Genomic DNA, 24,192 nt, shown 5'->3' on the forward strand with positions numbered 1-24,192 from the left:
GACTCCCTGTCTAAACGTAATAGTAGCTCAAGTCAAACAGAGTCAGCCATGAGTAAATAGTCTAATTATTGCTCTTTACAGTTTTCCTGTTGGGGTTTGGAACTATATTGTGAAACATATCTGACAGTGAGTGAAAGCTTTTATAACCTTAGTCTTAAATTACAGTTTAGCTGAGTATTGTCGACATTAGCAAAAACTAAGTAGTTTACTTTCTGAACATTTCTGAACTAGTGTCAGGACTTCATTCGAAATGTAAAAAGACATTCACAATGCACAAGCAACAATTACAGCCTTACTTATTATCAAAACCTCATTTTAGTGCAATAGCTGCACCAACATATAGCTGGAAAAATTTTTAAACAATAAAATAAAAAATTAAATACTACAACAGTTATATCTGCATTAAAGGGGACTGCCTTCATGTGGGAAAATAGTTGACCCAATCAACCCAATGTCACCTTTTCTAACAGAAGTATTATGAAAACAATTTTTTTCCACCATTTAACTTTATTAATCTAGAGTATTTAGGGAAAATATTACCTTTAAATCAAATTTAAAATCCATTTAAATTTCATATAAGGCAGCAAAATCCAAAAAACATACTAATAGGGTTGAATACTTTTACAGACTATTATTAAAAGGTGCTCACCTCATGAAGACAGAACATGGTTTCAAACACACCCTTTTTTAACAAGTCCTTCAGGCTCTCTGGAAACAAAAAGCATGTACACATAAAAGATGTGTATAAATAAAAATAGACAACATTTAATTACAATTCATTAATGTTTTTATGGTTTATGTTCGGTATGACATACTTCATTACAAATAATACAATTATTATGATAATTATAATTAAACCTTCCTAAACTAATCCCACTCACCTTTTTTGCTGAATGTATGATGGAGAATGAAATTAACAATACGAATCCTGTGGGGAACAGTAAAGGTTAGAGTAGTATTAATGTAGAGACCATGGAACAAGTTTATATCCCCATCTGACTGAGATAATGACATCAGACCTGCAGACATTTGAAGACTTCAAAACCCCTGTCCAAGATGTGTTTGTATCGTAACAGAGGGACTGTCATAATTTCGCTTAATAACAAAGATTAAAGTTACTTTACAACACAATCCTGAATGAATAAAAACACATTTTAAAAGGGGAAATATTGTCTATTATTCTGTTTGTTCGTACAAATCCATGTTCAACAGATAAAACAGGCGAGAGCTGGAGAATTATGTCAAAAGTTTAAGTGAACTATGAAAAACTATGTTTGGGTCACAGAGGCAACAGGTCCAGCCCAAACATTCATCTCTCCAGCTAAACTTAACACTGCCAAGGAGATCTCAAAGCATTCCAGACCAGAGAGGATCGATTTGTTCTGCATCAGGGTCTCAAAGAGTGATGTGCCCAGGAGACATCCCAATCAGACGCCTGAAACACCTTCAGTCCCTCCTATACGAGAAGGAGCAGTGGCTCTATGCTGTACTTCCCCCAAATGCCAGAGCTCCCAACCCAACCTCAAGGCTGAGCCGGGCCCCCCCTAGAGGAAGCCTACCAGTATTTCAGATGTTTGCATGTGTATGTCATTCTTTTGGTTATGATCCATACCTCATGACTATATATGTGGGCTGGAACAGACAGTAGAAAATGAAGAGCTTTGCTTTTGACCCAGCTCTTTCTTTAATACAACTTATTGGTGAAACGACGTCATTAATGCGATCGAGGCATAACGTTGATTCCTCTCTCCCAACAGGCCTGGTGACTGAGCTTTGACTCTAAGGGTTTGTAAAGGCCAAGCCTAAAAACAGGAACAGAAAGCAACATTCTCATGGACCCAGGACTTGTGGGGAGAGTCGTCAAGATCAGGGGCCTCAAGAATAAAAGAGGATGGAACTTTCATTCTAAAAGTTGGGGTGGGGATAACACCTAAATACTGCATACACTAAAAATATTTAAATTAATCAAATCCTGTGCAGTCACTTTTTTGTGCAACTTTCCTTCATACATCTCAAAGAAGGTGGAACTGGGAGTACATTAGACACCTCCTCTGACACGACCCCCATTTAAAAATGTAAATGGTGTAAATATGTCTTGCATGTTTAATTCCCACTCGGTACGATCAAAAATTAGATCTAGATGCAGGAAAATTAGGACTCTCATATAATGCGAGTAAAAGACGCTTCTTAAGAAGATGAGGGATGTAAAAATGTATTTGGCACGTGTGCAAAGAGTGCAGTTGTCAGAGCAGCACACTAACAGCAGTAAGAAAAAGGTTAAATGGTCAGACAAAAAAGTGGGAGTGAAAGGAAGGACATCCCCATCATTTCTTTTCCAATATTTTTAGACACCACTTACTGCATGTGCAATATACAAGAAGGAGTTCTCTGTAGACCAAAAGTGGGCATTTCTAGAGGGCAAACACTGATTGGCTAGCTATATTTTCTGGCTCTTTAGTTGTTACGTCAGCTTTTTTTTTTTTTTTTTAACTGAAGGTTTCTAAGAACCAGCGTTTACTGTCAAACACAAGAAGATTCTCTTTAGTCCTTGGGTTGTAGCTGCACCTGACACAGGTTGGCTTGAGTGTGGTCTGGGTACAATGAAATATGAAACATCTGAAGTGAAACCTGCTCCTATTAGTCAAAAAGTCTGGTCGCAATTAAAGATCATGAGTCCTGTGACGAGATAATGGCCCAAAACAAACTCCAAAAACAAAATTAGCTCTTTAGAAGTTCTTCTATGAGATCTGATCTATGAAAGGAGCTGAAACATGGAGTAGGATTGACCCTTAAAATGTGAGACAGCTGAGGAAGTTAACCAGTAAACAGAAATATCTGCTCCAGTTGCAGAAATCTGACAGAAACTGACAATCACTCATCTGCAGTGACTGTTTTAAAAGGTTGAACAAGACAATGTGAAGTTAAAGAAAACATTCTTTGTCCCAAAGCCAGTTTAAGTATCATTAATATTTTGGTTACTTCATTTTTCTTTATTTATGAATTCATTAACTTTCTTCACATTATTCAACAAACAAAACACATTTTGTTTTTTAATGTAATGGGGAGGTATTAAAAAACAAACATTAGGCCTTCCCACTACCCATTTATGTTGCTCTCATTTTGAAATGTAGCCAGAAGTTATGTGTTAAGAGAGGCGGAAAGAGTAGGTATGGAGACGCTGCCAATGTCGAACCGGTTAACACCATAGACATAATATGTCTGTGGTTAACATGAACGCCTTTTTTTGTCCAGCCTTTTTTTTGTCCAATCAGATGTAGCTCTCCAGATACACCTTCCGTATTTGTCTGCAGAGATACCTATTTGGAACATACACTGAAATACACTGAAATACACTCTTTCAGCTTTAAACCAAACTGAAGTAACTGATGACAAGACATCGTGTTCAAATGACCCCAGGTTCAAAAACCTAATTGAGTCACATTTTTGTGTATTTAGGTAATTTTCAGTATTTTGAAGTTTGATACTGTTGACTGAAAAGGTTTGTATGATGGTACGCACATTTTCAGATCAAAAGTTTGCATACACACACATTTTCACTCAACTTTTGTTTTGCTACATCAAGACGTGAGTGGAACATGGAGGAAGCAAGCTTTCTGTGTATGCACACCGTTGACACGAGGCCCCAGGTGTTTCAACAGCCAGTGGTGGCAGGTGAAGGCAGCGCTCTAGGCACATTCTTGTCCGCTTAAACTGGTTCAAGGGAAAAGTGTGGGTTTAACATGAAAAACTAACTCAAAACAGGAATGACATTAATACTCAAAGACGTGTAACTGAACATAAAAAATGGCAGTAGATTGAGATCAGCTTCCATCATCCTGCAACAGATTCAGTGCGATGCCTCCGAACAGCAGGCAGGACGTATTCACGGTTTAAAGTTCAACGACCTTTAGGCTTTCAAATATGCTCGACCTTAGTTGTGGATGTTACAATTTAGGTATCGTTATAGCTTTTATGCATGAATGTTTATAATTTGTAACCTATTAAAACTTGAAATACAACTACTTCTTTACAATTTAATGGGACACAGAAACACTTTGAAAAGTGTTGCTGCTTATAAACTGCTTTATTCCTGATTAGGGTCACAGGCGAGTGACAAACTGCTCTGATCACCATTCTGTCCCCAGAGGTCCCAAACCCTGATCCTCTGCATGTTTCAGATATTTCCCTCCTTCAACACACATGGCTGAAATGAATGAATCCTTGACTGGCTTCTGCTGTACTTGAGGTCATTCTGAGTAAACTAACATTTAAATCAGATGTGTGAAGAAAGGAAACAGCTAAAGCATCCAGTACAGAGGGCCATGAAGTCCAGGGTTGGGGACCTTTGCTCTTGACTCAATAGCAGTAGAGTCAGTTCAGTGACCCTGAACTGGATCAAGTGAGTATTAAAAATGGATCAAAGTTTTTAAACTGTGGAAGGAAACCAGAAGATCTGGGGAAATCCACACTTGTACAAGAAAATGCAAATGCCACAAAACCCCTGCTGACTTTTAAACCCAGGACGATCTTGCTGTAGGAAGACAGCACTAACCACTGTTCCATCGTTCCACGTAATCCTCAAAGACCCCACTCCATACTCTAAAAGGGCCAAAGGATGGTTTACTAATGTTCTAATACCAAATTATACCAAACATTTACAAATGTCCCGACTTGTTAGTGATTCTAGCAAGATTTGATCAGTATGCTAATAAATAGCTAATTGTCATGATAGCAGATTAGCAAATGGTCCATCAATTGTTGGACACTTACTTTTACAGTGAGGATGAAAGAAGGATGTATTGAGGATAAAATTTCACAGTAATGTTATCTATGTGCAAGTATGGCTACAAAATGGAACAGAGCACCACCAGAGATAGCTAAATATACCTTGAAGTATTTTACAGTAAACAGAACTTTATTCTGCCTTTCTATCGATCTTAGCAACACAGCATTAAATGATTCAATACTATTAATAGTGTTTCCTCTTATTAGACTACATGCAAACCAGTTTCTTGGAACTTGTAAATCTATTGTTTTAGTCTTCTTAGCAAAACAGGTAAGTCACGTTATGGTCTTGGGATGGATTTGAATTCAGCATAAGACGACATCAAAAGGACCTGTAGTTTGAGATGCCATCGGAAAGAACCAGATAATTTAACGTCATATGGAGCAATTCAGTTAAACATCTAAAGCTTTGAGAACAAGTTTAATGGAGGGAGGACATTTTTGGTATAATGGCTGTTGAAGGGAAGGTATGCTGTCAGGTCTTCTAGGATTACTATGCTAAAAAAAAACATTTTATTAAACAGTTAATTATCAAAAATACAAAAGTCAGAATCCATTTCTGCAGTCACTTTTAAGGCTGTCGTTTCTGCTGTTTAAAGGTTAGTCACATTTTTTCTGAAAGTGTCAAAGCTACAAAGCAGTTTCCTAGAACTACCTTTACAGGTTTCATTAAGGTGTGTGTTATCTACCTGTTAGCCTGGGTGACGACTCCCTTTACTTCTCCACACCAGTTGCAGGAGTCCGAAACTTTGAGCAGATACTGATAATCTTCAAACATCTCAATGGGAGCACGAAGGCCAAAAAATATTTTTTCATCGTGTGTTATTTTCTATTAAGCACAAACACACACACACACTGATGGTTTCTCTTTGTTTCAGGAAATGAACACTGTACAACTTCGCAGCGCTTTGCAGAAACTCACCGTGACTGTGATGTTTTTCCTTTTAAGCTCCAGCATAAAGTCTTTTTGTTTTTGAGAATGTTCCTTGTTATTGTCCTCCTTGTTGGCCACCAGTACAAAGTCAAATGTTTTTTGTGGAGGCTGTTCAAAGACAAAATACCATTATAACCTACAGTTAGATGAAAAACATTTAACAATAAATGTGAATGGAATGACCACAAATTGTAAATTTCTCCAAAGAAAACACATCATGAGTAGTGTTGAAAATGCCAAAGTAAAATTTATCAAACTTCCTGATGTACCTGTTTATTAATATTAAATTACTTACATTAGTAAGTTTATGCTCTATACTCCTGGTAAAAATCCAGCAATGTTCAGTCAGGTCATCTGTACAGTTTCTTTCTTTTTTTTTTTTTTACTTAATTACTTAGAATTCATTTGGTGTGAAAAACAAACAAAAAAAAAAAAAAAAAAAAAATGAGTCCATGAAATGAAAAACTTTTCTCAAAATTTTTTCTTCAGTTTCTCACTCTCTGACAGCAGGTATAAATTCAACATATAAAGTTTTTAAGTAAGTTCTGTACATTTGAAAAAATGTTTTTAAATATACAAAAGCAGATAAAGAAAACAATTACTTGACAAATGGGTGTACTTGATGCAAAATGTGGTTTAGCATTGTATTATTAAAGTATGCAAAGTCTTCCTTCGTAAAGACTTGGGAGCATGTTGTTCTAAAAACCGTACACTTTCCTGTATTGATGGTGATTTTCCAAATGTGCAAACTGTCCATGCAAGAGGAACAAATGCAACCCCATACCATCAGAGAGTCATGGTTTTGAACCATGTGCTGATAAAATAAGATGGAACTTGATTGATCTTGCAGGAAATTGTTGATAGACTGAATGGTTCTTCCATCCCTCTTTAGGACGGAGGACACAGTATTGTAATTTCCAAAACTAATTTCAATTCGTCTGATCACAGAACAGTTTTCCACTTTGCTTCAGTCCATTTTAAATTGGCTTTGACTCAGAGAAAACATTAGCATATCTAGACGGTGTTCACATGGATTCTCTTACATGCTACAGCTTTAATCTGTATGTGGGTGACACAGCAAACTGGGTTTACTGGCAATAATTTATAGAAATGTTCCTGAGCCCATGTACAGGACTTATGTTCATAAAAATATTAGTTCTATTTCGTATAGACTTCGCCCTTTAAGGCTATCGCTAGTGGGTTTATCCCTTCGCGCGCAGCACTGAAAACTTTAGTCCACGCCCACCTGCTGAGTGGGCCTCACCCCCGGTCCGTATAAATTACGGTGTGACCGGGTAATCGGCTCCCCATTTTTTATTCAGCCAGCTAGCTAGCACTGTCAGAAGAGCGAAGAAGGAAAAGATGTCCAGCTTTGACCGGCACAACCTTTGCTAAGGATGCCTGGATCTCCGCCACGCCAACCTCCTGCCATCCCCGTGAGCTCTTCCTCCCCGAGGAGAAGCAGAGACGAGCAACCTTGTTCAAGGTAAGCGCAGAGGAGTGCTTTTCCGTGGCGGGCAGCTACCCGCTGGACGACGCCATCGCCTTTTCTAACGTTTTTTCCTCACGGTGAATCGGATGATTCCCTAGAAAAAGGTGATGTTATCAGCAGCTCCGCTGAGTGTTTTTTCCGTGGCGGGCCGCTACTCGCTGGACAACACCATCGCCTTTTCTAACGTTTTTTCCAAGCGGTGAATCAGATGATTCCCTCGAAAAAAGGTGATGCAGGCAGCAGCTCCGCTGAGTGTTTTTTTCCGTAGCGGGACGGAGAGTCACACAGTGAATCGGATGACTCCTCCGAGAAAGGCGATGCTGGAAACAACCTCGCTGCCCCTTCCCTCCTGGAGAGCATAGTGATGGAAGAGGAGCGGTTGAATGGATGCTCAGCCACCTCGGGTCTTCCCACGTCAGCGACCACACCACTCCCAGCCGTTGGCATCCTCCTCTTGGAGCTGCCCGGCATAATCCAGGAGGCTGCTAACACAAAGGGACTTTCTGTCCCTCGCCTCCCTCCACCCTGATCGGATGATCTGGCGGGAAGGTTTGGCTCCACCCCGGCTCGTCACCCTGATACCAATTGGCCTCGCTGTCCAGCTGTGACGTCACATTGGAACGAGGCTGCAGCTTGGCCCGGCAAGATGAAGATATCCGTCTCCACCTTCGCCTCCCTCTCCAAAGTGGAAAGTTTTTACCGATCAGTGTTTTTTTCCCTCGGTTCTCCCCACTGGAGCCAAGCCTGGTGGAGGCGCTTGGGGCAAAAGCTTCCAGGATGGACTGGCAACCTATCCCTCCAGGAAAGCATGACCAGAGGGTGACAAAGCTCTCCAACCGAGCTCACCAGTGCACATCCTAGGCAGTCGCAGTGAACAACAACATCGCTCTGCTGGCCTACAGCATTTCAAAGAGGCTGGAAGAAGCAGACCTGCTGGAGGAGACAAAGAGCTCTCTCTGTATAGCCGCTGATGTCATCTTAAACATGTGTGCCAACTCTGCGGTCTGCCTGTCCCGCATCGCCACCCGGATGACCATGATCCAGAGGACCACATGGCTCCGCCTCTTGCCATCCTTGTCCGAGAGGCTGCAGAAAGACCTGCTGGAGGGCCCCATCACTCCAGAGGCGTTGTTCGGGGCCAACTTCAGGACCATCCTTGAGAAATCGCAGAGGTCCGAGGAGGTCTCAGAAACTGTACACCATCTGGTGACATCACAGTCCTCCTCTCGCCCCTCCGGCTGCTGGAGGGACCGCCTTGGCCAGAGACAGCAGCAAAGGTGCTCCACAGCAGTTGCAGCGGCTTCACGCTCCGCTCCTCCGCCGGCCCCCTCCACGAGGTAACAGATCCTTGACAGGAATGTATGTGTTTTTTGATGATGTATGTTTTGATATAAAACAGAAATACCTCTGAAATTAAAGTTTTCATCTGAGACTGTCAGATCAGCTGATCTCACAGCTGCCTCTCTTCACATATTCCCCACACAGAACGAGCCAGAAACCTCTAAACAGTGTTTTAAATGGCACCGCAGTTCAGTAAATATCACAAAACACTCGTCAGCCACGTCAGCTAAAATGATGTTTTTTCAGCAGACCGAGTCCGGTAAAATCCCTCGTTTTCAGCCAGAGCCCGTTTTTACTTTCTCCTGTTTTCTGCCCACTCACAGCGTAGCGGAAGTAAACGTGTTTCTCCACGACAGCTGCAGCCTCCACCGAAATGGCGTCTCACTCAGAAAGCGCTCACACCTCCTCTCAGTGAGCGCCAGCTCACCTCAGCTCTAATGTGGGACCACAGCCTGGGCTCAGCACAGAGACACACATACAGCCCTTTTTTCTGTTGGAGCCCCCCTTGGGTTCCCCCCGGAGAATCTCCGGAGCGAGTGTTGGCAGTAAGGCTTTTTAGTCTGGTTGACGTTCATGAGAAGCATGACACAACACAAATGCATGCCCACTCTCCGAGCGTTACTCAGAGTGGCAGCGAGTGTGTTCCCTGGACAAATGGACGGACCATCTGATCAGAAGGGGTTACATGCTGCAGTTCACAGTTCAAACCCCACCGTTTAGAGGGATTATAGAGACGGTTCTGTCTTCTCCAGAACAGAGCTCGTCTCTCCAGTCAGAAGTTCAGGAATTTCTGACGAAAAACGCGATTTCCAGAGTTCCAAACGGAGAGGAAAATACGGGTTTTTTTTCCTCCCACTACTTCCTGGTTCTGATAAAAAAAACCGGAGGGATGAGACCCATTCTCAACCTGTTCATGTTCAGCAATTCGATCATGGGGAGACAATTCTACATGCTGACAAACAGCTGCTGGAGAACTTCACCAGAACGACTGGTTTTCACCTCCATAGATCTGAAGAGCGCATATTTTCACATTTCCATCATTCTGAAACACCCCACGCACGTTCTCGAAATGCATGGAGATGGCTCTGCAGTTGTTATGCATGGCAGGAATGAGAATTCTTTTTATCTGGACAATCTGCTCTTATTAGCTCGGTCCAGTTAGAAAGCAGTCGCACAGACCAAAACGCTAGTGTTACACCTGCTAAACCTGGGGTTTTCTATAAACTGGAAAAAAGTTCAGTTCGTCCGTCCCAGATGATTGTTTATCTGGAAGTGGAGCTAAACTCAACTACAATGAGAGCCCCGTTTATCACAGCTGAGAGCTGAAGCTCTATCAGCTCAGCTCTGCCGTGTCAAACTCTGCAGCATAGTGACAGTTCTACCTGTCATGCGACGCCTGGGACGATGTCAGCGGCCCACATCGTGGTTCCGCTGGGCCTACTTCACATGAGACACCTTCAAAGATGGTTCTCCCGCCTGCGCATAGATCCTGTGCGCCAGAAGAGGCGGACTATCTTTGTGCCCCCTTCCGTGAGGACCAATCTGAATCACTGGGGAAACCCCCTCATTCTGTCGGAGGGCATTCCCATCAGCAGGCCTATGTCACACGTCTCAGTTTTCACAGACACATTCCTGTCAAGCTGGGAGGAATGTGTCTGGCCCAAGCAGTGGGAGCACAGTGGCTGGACCACATGCCGCTTAACATAAATGTGCTAGAATGTTTTCACGGTCTGAAACATGACTCAGCATTTTGCCCCCTGCTGCGGGATCAGCATGTTCTGATCCACACAGACAACAAAGTGACGGCAGCTTACATAAACCATTAGGGAGGCGTGCGCTCAGCCTAACTGTTACGCATTGCAAAACAGCTGTTGTGTTGGGCACACAAAAACCTGCTCTCCATCAAAGCAGTGTACATTCCTAGCGTCCTGAACAGGGGAGCGGATATCATGTCGAGGGGCGGTCCCCGCCACAGAGACTGGAGCCCCCATCCCGAGCTGATCTCTCGGATTTGGAGCAGGATTGGCTGAGCAGCAGTGGATCTGTCCGTCGCATGGGAGAACGCCCAGTGTCATTTATGGTTCTCACTGAGCCCACGAGACGACCCACTGTTAGGATTGGATGCCTTCGCTCACAGCCCATGGCCAAAAATGCTCCTTTATGTGCTTACATCAAAATGGACAGCTTTTAAGCACTGGGGCACGGAGAAAGGTGTAGAGGCCATCTCATGTCCACTAGGTAGCATGCCGTCCTTTCTGTAGCAGCTGATGGACAGAAATCTAGCGTTCAGCACAATTAAGACTTATGCTGCAGATATTTCTTCCTGTCACAAGTGCTTCGGTGACAGAACAGTTTTTAATCACCCATTGATGAAGCATTTCCTGAAAGGTGTATCAAGACACAGACCGGTGTCACGTCCAATAGCTCCACAGTGAAACCTAATGATGGTCCTGCACACTCTGACCAAAGCTCCTTCTGAGCCTTTAGATCAGGTTTTACTTAAATGTCTGTCATTTAAAACAGCCCTGCTGTTAGCTCTGACATTGACACAGAAAGTGAGTGATTATCTGCTCTCTCTATTGCTCCCTCATGTCTCAGAATTCAAGCTAACGGCAGTTCAGCTGTACTGCATTTTAACCCTGCTTTGAAAAGCATCACAAGTTCATTCAGATCAAGAGTGATAACTTGGATGGGTTTTATCCTCTTCCTCATAATTCTGAGGAGGAAGCAGCATCTCACCTCCTTCTGTCCCATGCGTACATTTTCATGTTACGTGGCACACATGGCCGCACTGCGCCGCTTTCAGCGTATGTTTGTGCATCACTGGGACAGCTCTTCAGGACGTCCTCTATCCACCCAGCGCCTCTCACACTGGTTGTGTGAGGCTATTTCTGAAGTTTACAGTTCATCTGGACCGGATCCTCCAGAGAATCTCAGCGCATTCCACCAGAGGGTTTTCATCCTCCATGGCTCTGCATGGAAGGATGACAGTGGAAGATATTTGTATGGCGGCTGCCTGGTCATCACCATGTTCAATTATTCGTTTTTATCTACGTGATGTTTCTACTTTCTCCATGACCCAATCTGTTCTCAGGGTTCTGACAGAATGATGATCTTTGTTTCATGGAGCCTCACTTTGGAGCTCACACCTGCCTGCATGCAGTCGCAGTGTGAGTAATTATGCACACAGAAGGCTGAGTGATTAAATGATTTTTTGTGCAAGCAAGTGCTTCATGTTGAGTCTGAATGGACCCAGTGAGGCATAGACTACATCCTGCTTTGCCTTTAACCCACTAGCGATAGCCTTAAAGGGCGAAGCCTATACGAAATAGAATGTTGGTTACGTACTGTAACCCCAGACTCTATGAGTATAGGCGCAGCCCTTTAAACTCTGGGCCTCAATGGTTCCTAAATGGCTGAAGAAAAAAGCTATTTGGGAGCCGATTACCCAGTCTCACCGTAAATTATACGGACCGGGGGTGGGGCCCATACAGCAGGTGGGCGTGGACTAAAGTTTTCATTGCTGCGCTGCGCATGAAGGGATAAACCCACTATCAATAGCCTTAAAGGGCTGTGCCTATACTCATAGAATCTGGGGTTACAGTACATAACCAACGACTTGTTTTTATTGTAGTGCAGCTGCAATACAAGCAGGGCTTAATTTGTAAACTGATTGATGCCGGAACACAAATAGTGGGCGGGCCTGTGGGGGGAGAAGGGGTACGTGGGGGGTTAGCGGGGGAAGTGGAGGGAGCTTGTGTGTCCTCCTCCCCCTTAATTTTTTGAACAAAGTAGATGCTCTTTCCTGTATTTTGGTGCAGCCCATTTTAACGGGCTGTTAAACATCTACGTTTACCTACATTTGTAAACACTTGATTCAATAACTATTTTAGGAGCAACAACAGGTTGTGTGTGAACAAAGCAGCTCCGATTCTGTCAAACGTCACCCCTCACACACACTTCATGTTTCTGAGTGATCACCACTGCCTTCTCGGTTGTCCAACTAAGGACAAACAATCCATCCATTTATTTTATGAAAGTAAACTGGACGGTCTTTTTGACATTTTGATCGCTGTTATTTTGACAAATTAGCGCAGTTGTTTTGATATGTGATTAATGTGAATAATACACATCAAACATTTCTCTCATATTTTTTTTAACCGTAGCTAAGCTTTTTTATTTAGTATGTCTGAAATGTATGCGTGAGTTCACATCAGCAGTTGTGCACACTCTGTAGAGCTGTCTGGAGACACTCCTGTGTGGCAAGACAAGTGGCCTATTAATAGCCACATTTACCACGTCTGGCTATTAATGGGCCACTTGACTTGCCATATAGAGGAAGACACTTCATCCCCGCGGGACATGCCGTCTGCGTCTCGCTGGGCAGGAGTGTGTGCACGAGCTGGTGTGCCATGCTGCAGCCATAATATTCACTCCACAAACTGAGCAACGTCTCCTTTCGTATTTGTAATAAATAATCAGAATAAAAATGCGCAATGACTTTTGACTTTTAGGGGCTGAGATTTGAGTTGCCGGATCTGAGCAAACAGTTGCCGGAACACACCCGGTCAAAATGTAGAAGTTCCCGGATCTTGTTCTGGCAGGATCCAGCTCAAATAAAGCAGATTACAAGCATCCAACATTCATTTTAAGTTTCATCATTTGTACGGCAATTTCTCCTGATTCTTGACATCTGGTGATGAAGATGAAGGAATATTCAAGTGTTCCCAATCCTTTGTTGAGGATAATTGTCTGACATTGTTCCATTGTTTTTATAGACTCCCTTTTGCAGGCAAGCAAACCTCTGCCCATCTTTACTTCTGAGAGATTCGGGCTCTCTTAAATGGTTTTTGCAGTCCTCTTATTGTCGTTTTGCCTATTCACCTAATTAGCTGCAAAATGTTCAGTTGTTTGTCATTCATACAACCTACTTTTACACTCTTGCACTGTCTCCACTTTTTGGCATGTGCTAGTTTAAGGGGAAAAAAAATGAAGAAGATTTGAAAATATTATATTTCATTTTTATTTACATTGTACAAAATATCCCAGCCTTTTTGGAATTGGAGATATATTATGGTTGAGACATTTTACTCTGCAACATCAGCACAATCTATGGAAGCAGAATTTGGAGAAATAAAAAAAAATGAAAACAGGAACAAATACATAAACCTGTAAAAGCAGAACCTCAAGTTGCAGGTTGTTTATCCTTGTTTTCAGTTAATTTATGTGCTGACAGAACTGTGAATATTTCTGCTGGTCACCACTAAAGAATGAAGCCACATTGCTACTTTCGTTGCTCATATTCCAGACAAAAACAATAATGAAATAAAGCAGCATTTAAAGTTTGTATACAGAAGTATTGAATCTATTGAAAAGTGATGGTTGGTACTGAAGCCAAATTAAATCAAACTAGCATCCAAAGTTTTGAACTGTCATGCGTAATCTGTTAGGGATCAGAATATGTGTTGGAGATGATTCAGCCATCGCCCCACAAAACTTCAAGAAGCTACAAAAAAGCTCAGCATCTGTAAAAATGACAGTTATACAGAATTTAATCCTGATTAAAGTTTAATTTAGAGCAGGTAATTGAGACCTGATCACAAGCAGTCATTTAAAACAGGTAGGGATGTATGCTATACAGTAGTCAGGTGTGAACTGCTGTCCTCGTGTGATCTGGTCACCATGAACTCCTGATAGTGCAGTTCAGCTCTGTCTACCCGTTTCTAACTGAGCAGTCAGTCTGCTCCAGTAAACATAGTAAATGAAAAGCAAAGTGAAGCGTTACTCATTGACCTCCTTGCGTGCAGGCTCTCAGACACCTGCACGCCTCACAACTGCATTACATGCTGTATCTTGTTAACCGTGACCTGACCCACTCATCCAGTGAGCAAGCTGGATTGTGTCCAAACCAACAGGTTCAGGATATTGCACCTGTTTTCATACCATTCTGCAGAGAAAAACGTGCTCGTCATGATATTTGGTTTATGGAATTTGAAAAACTGCTGGACAGACTATGATGGGAGCACACTGGACAAAACAGCAAAGTTCATTTCCACATTCAGTCATGATATGCATGTATCAGGCAAATGAGGCATGAAACAGAATTACTGTTTAATCCTTAAAAAAGATAAAACTGCATGACTAATGAGACATTTTTATATTGAGAGGTATCTTCCACATTTGCATGTAATATATGAGTCAGTTTACAATTCTCTTCAAAATTTAGGAAAAGTTCAGAAGACATGATAAAGAGACGCTTACCACTGAAAAGCGTGCAGTCTGATAGCTGTGGACATCCTTTTCAATTTCATTCAGCTCAATGTTTTCCTACACACCACCAGAAGAAACACAAAACAGGATAAAAATGCATTTCACCTAACGGGGTCGCATTCAGGTTGTGTTTACAGAGCAGTAAAATGTTATGAAACATGTACAGTCACAAATCATAAAAAGTTGGGACAGTGTATAAAATGTAGAATAAAAAGTATGTAATGATGTGCACATGTCTTAAACTCATACTTGATCGTCAGAGGACTATAACATGTCACTTGTTTAATCTGACATTTTACTAGTTTCACAAAAACTTCTTTGAATTTGACGGCAACAACACATCTCCAAAATTGGGATGGGGCCACAAAAGGCTGGTAAGTGGCAGGAATAATAAACAGATAGAGGAGCAATTTGCTGCTAATAGTGTGAATTATTATGAAGCATTCACACTATTTTGATCCATTTTTCTTTTGTACATTAATTGGACAAAGATATGTTAGAACACTGAATCAATTAAGAGTATTTAAAGAAGGCCGGATCTATAACAAGCAAATTCAATTCATGTTTCAGCTGATTTTAATGCTGTAGCTGGATTTTATCCTACGTGAATGGGGCCTTACAGGAAACAATGCACTGTCAGAGCTCCTGATCTGTCTGGGAGGTCTTATGAACCTTCTTTGAAACTTTTTCTGCATCTCAAAATCGATGATTTAATAAATCACAGCAGAATGTAAGGTCAGAGCTGAGAAGGGGATAAGATGCATCACACAGCGCACACACATAATGGCTGTACTGTTGAAGGTTACTGTAAGCACGTGTAGTTCTTCAAGATTTTATTCAGAAACTATTTCAAAATTCTGATTATAAACGGTCCAGTTCAAGCAAAAAAAAAAAAAAAAAAAAAAAAGCACATCAACTCGGTTACAAAACTAAGCTTATTAAAAAAGTAGAATACATGCAACAGATAAATCTAAACACTGTTAATATGTGTTGATGATTCCCACACCACTAAAAGTATCTGTGACAGTACAGACATGAGTAACCCTGCTGACAGCTACAGCAGGTTAATTTGTATATACAGCAGGTAACTGAGATCTGATAACAAGCGGGCATTCAAAACACAGAGGAATATGTGCCACAGTCAGGTGTGAACAGACTGCTATCCTTTTGTTATCAGGTCACCCTGAACACCTGATACTGCCACATTTGAATAACCTCTCTACTCCCGTTTAATCTAAAGCCCGGCTCAAAACCATGCTGAAGTTTACTTTTTAAGCTGAACTCCACTTATCAAGGTGAACTGCGGCTGACAGTTCAGCTTTATCTACACAGCAAATGAGTCATGAGACAACATTACTGTTTATTCCTGAACACTTAAAGAAGATAAAACTGCATGAATAATAAGGCTCATCTACTTTTTACATGAACAGGTATCGTCTGTGTTTGCATGTCAAAGATGAGCCAGTTTACAGATATTTTATTATTTGTTTAATAAAACGAAAACTCTTACCACTGAAGAAATTAAAGACTGAGAGCAGTGGCTGTCGTCATCCTTTTCTCTCAGCTCAGCGTTGTCCTACACACCAAAAACAAAACAGGATTAAAATACATTTCAGCTAATGGAGTCATTTTCAGGTTGTGTTTACTGAACAGTAAAAGAGTATGAAACATGTACTACCGGTACTTCAAATCCTAAAAAGTTGGGGCATTGTGTAAAATGTAAATAAAACAAGTGATATGTTCATGTCCCCCATCACTAAGAAATTTCAATAGTGAAAGTTTCTATTTTGTATTAATTTGTGTTCAATCCCTAATGTTTTTGGTGGAAGATATTCAAGTAGGTAGGAGCTACACTGTGGATAACATTAGAGGTAGTTTTTGTTGTTGTTGTTTGGCTGTCTGAAGCAGTGCAGAGTGACAGAACCTGGTATGCAGAAGGAGTAATACTATCCACCATCAGGTGCAATGGTGAAGCCAGGGGGTGGCCAATGGTAGCCTTGACAACCACAGATTAATCTTCAGCCACCACACACATATTTATATATATATAGCAAGGACCATCTTGGATTTTGACGTGGCAACCCAATTTTTGATAGTGACCGTTTTTAGTCCTAGATGCAGCCACATACAAAAATGGAAGTCAGCACATTGCCTTTGTTTCCATTATCCAGCTCACAGGATGAATTACGGTAGGTACCTTATTGGGCAATAGGACAATTTCTGGTCCCATGGCAATAGAGTGGGGGATAATGGACATTTAGAAGATAAATTGGAATCATGAACGAGATGTTTCTGTCAAGAATTCTATGGCATTAACTCTGTCTGTGTCACAAAAGCCTGCCCCCAAGAGGTGTGTGTGTTGGGCAGCTATGAGTGCCCACGTGTCTCAAAGGAAAATGTTGTTCAGAAGTAGGAAGTCTGGCAGCCTGTCAAAATAAAATATTTAAATAAAATATTGTATTCTAAAAAAAATACATAAATTAGCCGCTCCTATAAATGGCGGGATTCAAAGCATGAGAAAAAAGTAGCGGCTTATACACAGGCAATTACGGTATTTCTAAGTCCCCTCTTCACTCTATGATGACGTTTTACCATTTTTTACAAAAACAATAGATTCTGAATTTGATAGCAACATTAGGCAACAAAAGGCTGGCAAAATAAGTGGATGAAACATAAACAGCTGAAGGAGCATTTTGAAGCTAATTAGATTAACTGGAAATGGAAAATTAAAAACATTGAGACTCACCGGTCTGAAAAAAAATTGCATTTAAAATATTCAAAAAGCGTTCAATACAAAAATATTTAAATATTTAGAATATTGGAACAATTTCAGAATAGTGTAGAAAATTGGGAAGTTTTTGAATTTTCCAAAGTCTACTGTTCATAATATCAATGGTTTTTAAGAAAATGGAGAATACTCTGTGCAAAGAATAATGTACAGGTTTCTGCAGCCCAGATGTAAAACAAACGGATTGAAAAACTCATTCATCCCTGTAACAATCAGGTTTCTCAATGAACACTAATTTCAATACTGTTACTTTAATGTCTTAATGTCTTGTGTATATATATATGTATGCGTATGTATATATGTGTATTTGTGTATGTGTGTATGTGCATGTGTGTGTATATGTACACATCTACTGACTGTGAAACTAATTGCCCCTCGGGATAATAAAGATACTTGAACTTGAGCTTAAGGCAGAATTTCTATATTATATCCTGGTGGGGGCCATCAAGGCACCTGGGACCACCCTGGAGGAGTTACAGTAGAAGCTTCAGCAGGAGAGATGGGAGAGACTGTGCTTCAGCAACTGTTGCCCAGGCTCAAGACAAAGCCACTGTTGAAGAAAACTCTGAATAAATCTTGACTACAGCTTGTCTAATAAAGAAGGTCAATTTATATTTTAATATATTTCACCTTTGTCCATAAACCATAATACTGTTCCAAACACCTGGCAAACAGCTTTCGTTCTATACTGAAAGAAGGAGACCCGAACTGAACAACTATCTAATCTCTAAATTCTATATTTTATCTAAGATTTTAGAAAAATTGATAAAAACTCAAGTGAAGAAGTATTTGGATTATTTCGACATCTTATCTTCCCATCAATCTGGTTTTAGGAAATAACAGCACAATGACCGATTTGCTGAAAGTTTGTAACAATGTTATTGAACCATTTGATGCTAAGGATTATTGTGCTGCACTTTTCTTAGACCTGTCTAAAGCTTTTGGTACTGTAGACCATGACATCTTATGTCATGAGCTCCCAGACATTGGTTTCTTAGCCCATACTCTCGGTTTGTTTTCTAATTACCTCTCAGATCGAAGGCAATGCCTTCATCATAATGCTAATTCTTCCAGCTATTTAACTGTTAATAATGGTGTACCACAAGGCTCAGTCTTAGGTCCCACCCTCTTCACAATCTACATAAGTAATGTAGGTCAGCTCATTCCTGATGCATCCCTACATTTCTATGCCGACAACACAGTTCTTTATTTTCGAGCTAAACAGCTGCTAAGGTTTTCCAGCTTTTACAATCTGCATTCAACATCATCCAGTCAGATTTGTTCCATCTCAAACTGGTGCTAAATGCTGATAAACCAAAGGGTTGTTGCTTTCATACAGCAAGTCAGTTCCGAAGTCCTTCCTTCAATCTTATATACGAAAGGTGTTTCTATTGAGTTTGTCAATTCTTACAAATAATTGATAATTTTGGTAGGTGCTCTTTTAAGCCTCATGTCAAAAATTTGGTAAAGAGATTGAAAATAAAATCGGGTTTCTTTTTCAGAAATAGATCCTGTCTAACTCTGAACGCTAGGAAACACTTCTTTCGGCTTTTCCCTCTTCAGAGGTCGCCACAGCGAGTCATCCTCCTCCATCTCACTCTGTCTTCTGTCTCTTCTGTCCTCACTCCAACTACCTTCATGTCCTCTCTAACTACATCCATACATCTTCTCTTTGGCCTTCCTCTTTGTCTTTTTCCTGGCAACTGCATTTCTAACATCTCTCTATCTCTCTACCAATGCACCCACTGTCCCTCCTCATGTCCAAACCATCTCAGTCTGGCCTCTTTAAATTTATCTCCCAGTTGTACCATACAACATAGTTAGTCTTACCACTGTCTTGTAAACTTTCATCCTGGCTGGACTCTCTTTTCATCCCTTTACTTCTGTCCATTGACTATGGTGACATTATTTATATGAATGCTCCTGCAAGCACCTTACAGATGTTGGACGCTGTCCATCACGGTGTGCTAAGATTCATAACTGGTTGTAACTACCGTACCCATTACTGCACCCTGTATTCACTGGTTAACTGGTCATCATTAACTTCACAGAGACCCTCACACTGGTACATTTCATCTTTAAATAATTTCTTGGTTTGATGCCTTCATACATCTCCTCCTACATGTTACGTCCTCAGTGCAGCTACAGCGTGTGCTCCCAAGACATCATTACCTGCAGTGTCTCATCAGCGCAGACCAAATTTGGCAAAAGGACCTTCTCTTACTCTACTCCTGTTTCATGGAACACCTTGCAAAACGATCTGAAGCTCTCGACTTTGACCTCTCTAAGGGATTTTAAACAATTGTTAAGTTCAATGCAAAAATCAATGCAGACATGCTCCTGTTCTTAGTAGCTTACATCTTTCATAATGTAGCATGTTTTATCACTTTGTTTTATAATCACTTATTTTATATACTTTTCATTTTATATGCTTTTATATGAATGTTTATTGTTGTCTGTACCTCATCTGTGGTTTTTTGTTTAAAAACAGGTCTTTCTTGTAAATGAGTCCTCGTGACTCAGTGAGACTAACCTGTATAAATAAAGGTTGAATGAATATTGACCATGATAGATTTATGACAGCAATAGAATCATAAAGCATCCAAGGGAGTGAATAGTTTCTGTAGCCACAGTAATGGAGACCTGTTTAATGTTAGGTCATAATGTAATCGCTTGTTATATTGTAGCTAATGCGACAAACATTCAAGTAAACATTATTGCTGCTTTAATAAAACCTATCAGAGGTTTGACCCAGAATCTAGATTTAAAACAGTGAGCGTTACATTACACCTTGATGTTCTCACGTTAAGGCGTCATGTTACTTTCGCCTCTTTATGATTTAGAAAAAATGTGCAGTCGACTGATTTACAGATACTACGGTCTGGAAAGATACGTCGTGTTACCGTCTACACAGCCTTTGCCCTCCTCCAAAGGAACATTAGACGTCTGCAGGTCCGGACCTGTCTGAGAGTCACTTCTTCATGCTTCATGATTTTGTTTATTTTTTTCTACGGAGCAGTGTGACACCCTGTTTTACTGTCTTTATAACAGTCACAGGGGATAGGTTTGAGAGCAACAGTAAATACTGCAGCTGAACCTTTAACGTGGGCGTAAATCCAGAATGGAAAACGGTTTCAGTGAAACAAAAAGTAAAGTACTGTACAAAACCCACACACTCTTTGTTACAACACTTCTGCCAGACATGAGTCTGCAGCATTCCAGGTCAACGTTTGGTCTGAAAAATGTCAAGACTTTTACACTTTTATCTGAAGCGAGACTTAGAAGAAACTAAAAAGTAAAGATGATGGAAACTGTGGTGATGTGAAAATGTTCAGCTGTAGAAATCCCTGCCTGGAGTAACCCAGGCTGCTCCAGATGTGCTGCACCTATAGCTGTCATAACGATTCGTACTTCCAAAAACCACAGGATTCCATGTAAATACCCATGTACTGAGAAACTGTAGGTGGAGGAAATATTTATAAAATTCAGGTCCTATGGAGACAGCTGTGAATGACAATCTCACCCTGTGCAACACTTGAGAAGGTTCACCAAATATTTAAGACTTCGCCAGAGAAAGTACGGTTTTAGATTGTTTGTTTTGAATTTAAATCAGCTTAAGTTAAGCTTGTAAGAGGTAAAAAATAAATGAAAAAAAATAAACGACGGACACAAGGAATTTCTGGAAACATTTTTAACACGATCAGTTTGCCAGTTTATATATATATATATATATACCTATGTATAATGCATTAATACTAAATAAATATTTTTTTTACATGAACAGACTTGTGGTTTTAATTTTTTTCACAAGTTTTAAAGGAAAAAAAGTTATTGTTAATACTGCATTTACATTATAAAATAATGTCTTAAAAGATCTAAACATTATTTACTTCAGTAGTCTAATGTACAGAGGAAGTAGGACTGAGAGCATGCAGCGAAAAATCACTGTAGCCACTGTAGTTCCAGTATCACATTAATTTATTTATAAGTGAAGCTGAGTTGTGTATAAAACGCAGAGCTCCAGAGAAGGAAAGTTCATTTTAAATAGTCTATATTTACCGTTCTACACTTGAAGAACATGTTGGAAGGTGAAGTTCAGTCAGAGAAAACTGCAACCAGCAGCTGAGCCTCCTAGCTTAGTGTCCATCACAAATAAACAACAAATAAAAAAACATCCCGACCGCTGTTCCTAAAACTCAAACCAACAAAAACTTCAACAACAAACTCTCCTCCGGGTCCACTTCCGTGTGTAAGGTGTCTGCCGCAACGTGAGCGCGTGAGGTATTCAGGTGTGCTGCTCTTTTTACCTGCGGGTCGATGACGTCACTTCCAAAGAAAGATTGGGGCGTGCTGCATTCAAGTGCCGCAGGGAGGATAGAAAAGCTGAACTTTTAGCGTTGACCTGCGTGGAATTAAAGCTAGAAGTTCCATCAAACCGGTTTTACAGACCAAAATTACTTAATTATTGTACTGAAACATGTTCTTCACAACACTGTGTCCAAAAACTAATTAGTCTGATGAAGATATTCAATAAACAGCTAATGGAAATCTTGTCACGGTCAAAAAACAAACACACAATTATTTTTTCAAATCAATTCCTATGTTAGAAAAATTATGAACAATTGTCATCTTACCTATTTATATACTTCAATAACCAAGTTTTGAGAAATTGCTCCAGATAACAGTTAATCCATCCAACCTTTATTTATACAGGTTAATCACTTTGAGCCTCGAGGACTCATTTACAAGAGACCTGAATTTTTTTTTAACAAAAAGTGATGACAACAGTGGACAACAACAACAATAGACAATCATAAAAGATATATATCAAAATTGGAAGAATGGGCCATAATGTTCATAACATTATGGGCAGCTGTGGCTGAGTTGTTAGAGCAGTCGTCCTCCAATGGGAGAGTTGGGGGTTCAATTCCACCCACAGTCACATGTTGAAGTGTTCCTGGGCAAGACATTGAACCCCTCATTGTTTTCAATGTGTGTCACATTGGTGTATGAATGTGATCTTAAGCACTGATTAGTCTTTACAGATTCAGATTGTAGAGACCTAGTAGAGAGCTCCATGAATGTGTGTATGGAGGTAAACGAGGGCACAGACTGTACTGTAAAGCGCTTTGAGTATCTTGATTAGATAGAAAGGTGCTACATAAGCACAGTCCATTTACCATAACTTTCATAGACAGAATTTCTCAGCGCAGCCAGGAGGCAGAGGCATAATTTTGGTGGCCTTCAGGTTCCACGTCTCCCATTTTCTGGATGATGCAGTGCATTTGGTGTCATTGTGCCATGATCTTCAGTTCTTATGGGAGTAGTTCGCAGTCAAGAGTGAAGAGGATAAGCACCTCCAAATCTGAGGCCACTGTCCTCATTTGGCAAAAGGTGAATTGTTCACTCCAGGTTGGGGGTGAAGTTCTGCCTCAAGTGGAGGAGTTTGCATCTTTGGGTTTTGTTCTCGAGTAAGGGAAGAATGGCGTGAGATGGACAGATGGACCAGTGCAGTGTCTACTGAATTGCAGACTCTGTGCCAGTGTGTATTTTAGTATATTGCATTGCTGCTTTAATTTGTAGATTAATGTACAACTGTTGAATCTTTGTTCATGATGTTTTACAATAATGAAAGTAACAAAAGGATGACATTTAAACTTTATAACAATAATTTGTGCCACCACAGCAAATACAAATACAGAACACTGTTCAGCCTCATTTTTCTTCTGCATTTCTCTTAAACACAACATCTTCAGCCCTGAGCTGTGACTGCTGCAACATCTAGTGACAATAAACTGGTCTAGATTCTCAGTTGTACAGGACATGGTAAATCCAACAAAGGAAATAAATAAATAAACAAATAATAATAATAAAACAAACAAAAAAACTGGACTTCTGCCACTCATCTACAGAATAGAGGATCAGATTTATTTATTTATTCTTTTTTTTTTTAACGTTTTTTGGATTCATCTATTGACAAGTGCTGCTGAACAGTTTACAACAACTAAGTGAATCATATACAACATTATCTGTATTTAAAAGAATGATGAAACAAAGTTTATAGAGATTTTAACACATTTGTTTAATTTTTTTATTATTATTATCTGAATATTTTTGGTCAATCAAAATGTATTATAAGCAATTATATATTGCTTTGGTGTGTATTTGTGTGTTTAAAGTAAGATGTAGGCTTATGTGTAAAGCTTTTATGATTTTTTTCTTTATATTTTTAGAAAAAGATGGGGGGGGGGGGGGGTCGCTTGTAAGCCCTTTTGGGTTTTTATGACCTCTCCTGCACATTTTGTTTTTATCTTTTCCTTTATGTGTAATGTTTCTTTTTTGTGCAAACAATAAAATAAATAAAAATAAATAAAAAAACAGTAACAGCATAGAACTGCATCACCATGTAAGACTAACACATAAAGTTTGATACCATAATTGCATACAAAAAAAATAAATACTGGAGTCAGTATCAATATATTCATCTACACACAAATGTTCTCACATTTTTTTCCTCATTTAACCCATAGTGACTCAGGATAAGATCAAGAAAAACTATTTAAGAGGTAAGTGGTCACCAAC

The 24,192-nt window shown here is 40.2% G+C and overlaps 1 protein-coding gene across 1 annotated transcript in view; it reads right to left on the reverse strand.

Moving 5' to 3' along the window:
* Positions 1-21,887, reverse strand: part of ano9b (anoctamin 9b) — a 44,525-nt gene extending 22,638 nt beyond the window's left edge. The window contains exons 1-7 of the mRNA XM_037697635.1: positions 21,670-21,887; positions 16,333-16,398; positions 14,814-14,879; positions 5,708-5,827; positions 5,475-5,614; positions 882-928; positions 650-708 (exon numbers count right to left, since the gene is read on the reverse strand). Of these exons, the coding sequence (XP_037553563.1) occupies positions 650-708; positions 882-928; positions 5,475-5,614; positions 5,708-5,827; positions 14,814-14,879; positions 16,333-16,398; positions 21,670-21,690 (519 nt within the window). The 5' untranslated portion in view covers positions 21,691-21,887. The remainder of the gene's footprint in view (positions 1-649; positions 709-881; positions 929-5,474; positions 5,615-5,707; positions 5,828-14,813; positions 14,880-16,332; positions 16,399-21,669) is intronic.
* Positions 21,888-24,192: the final 2,305 nt, after the last annotated feature.

This window comes from Nematolebias whitei, chromosome 2 (genome assembly GCF_014905685.2).
Source record: "Nematolebias whitei isolate Nwh7 chromosome 2, NemWhi1, whole genome shotgun sequence".
NCBI classification, from domain to species: Eukaryota; Metazoa; Chordata; class Actinopteri; order Cyprinodontiformes; family Rivulidae; genus Nematolebias; species Nematolebias whitei.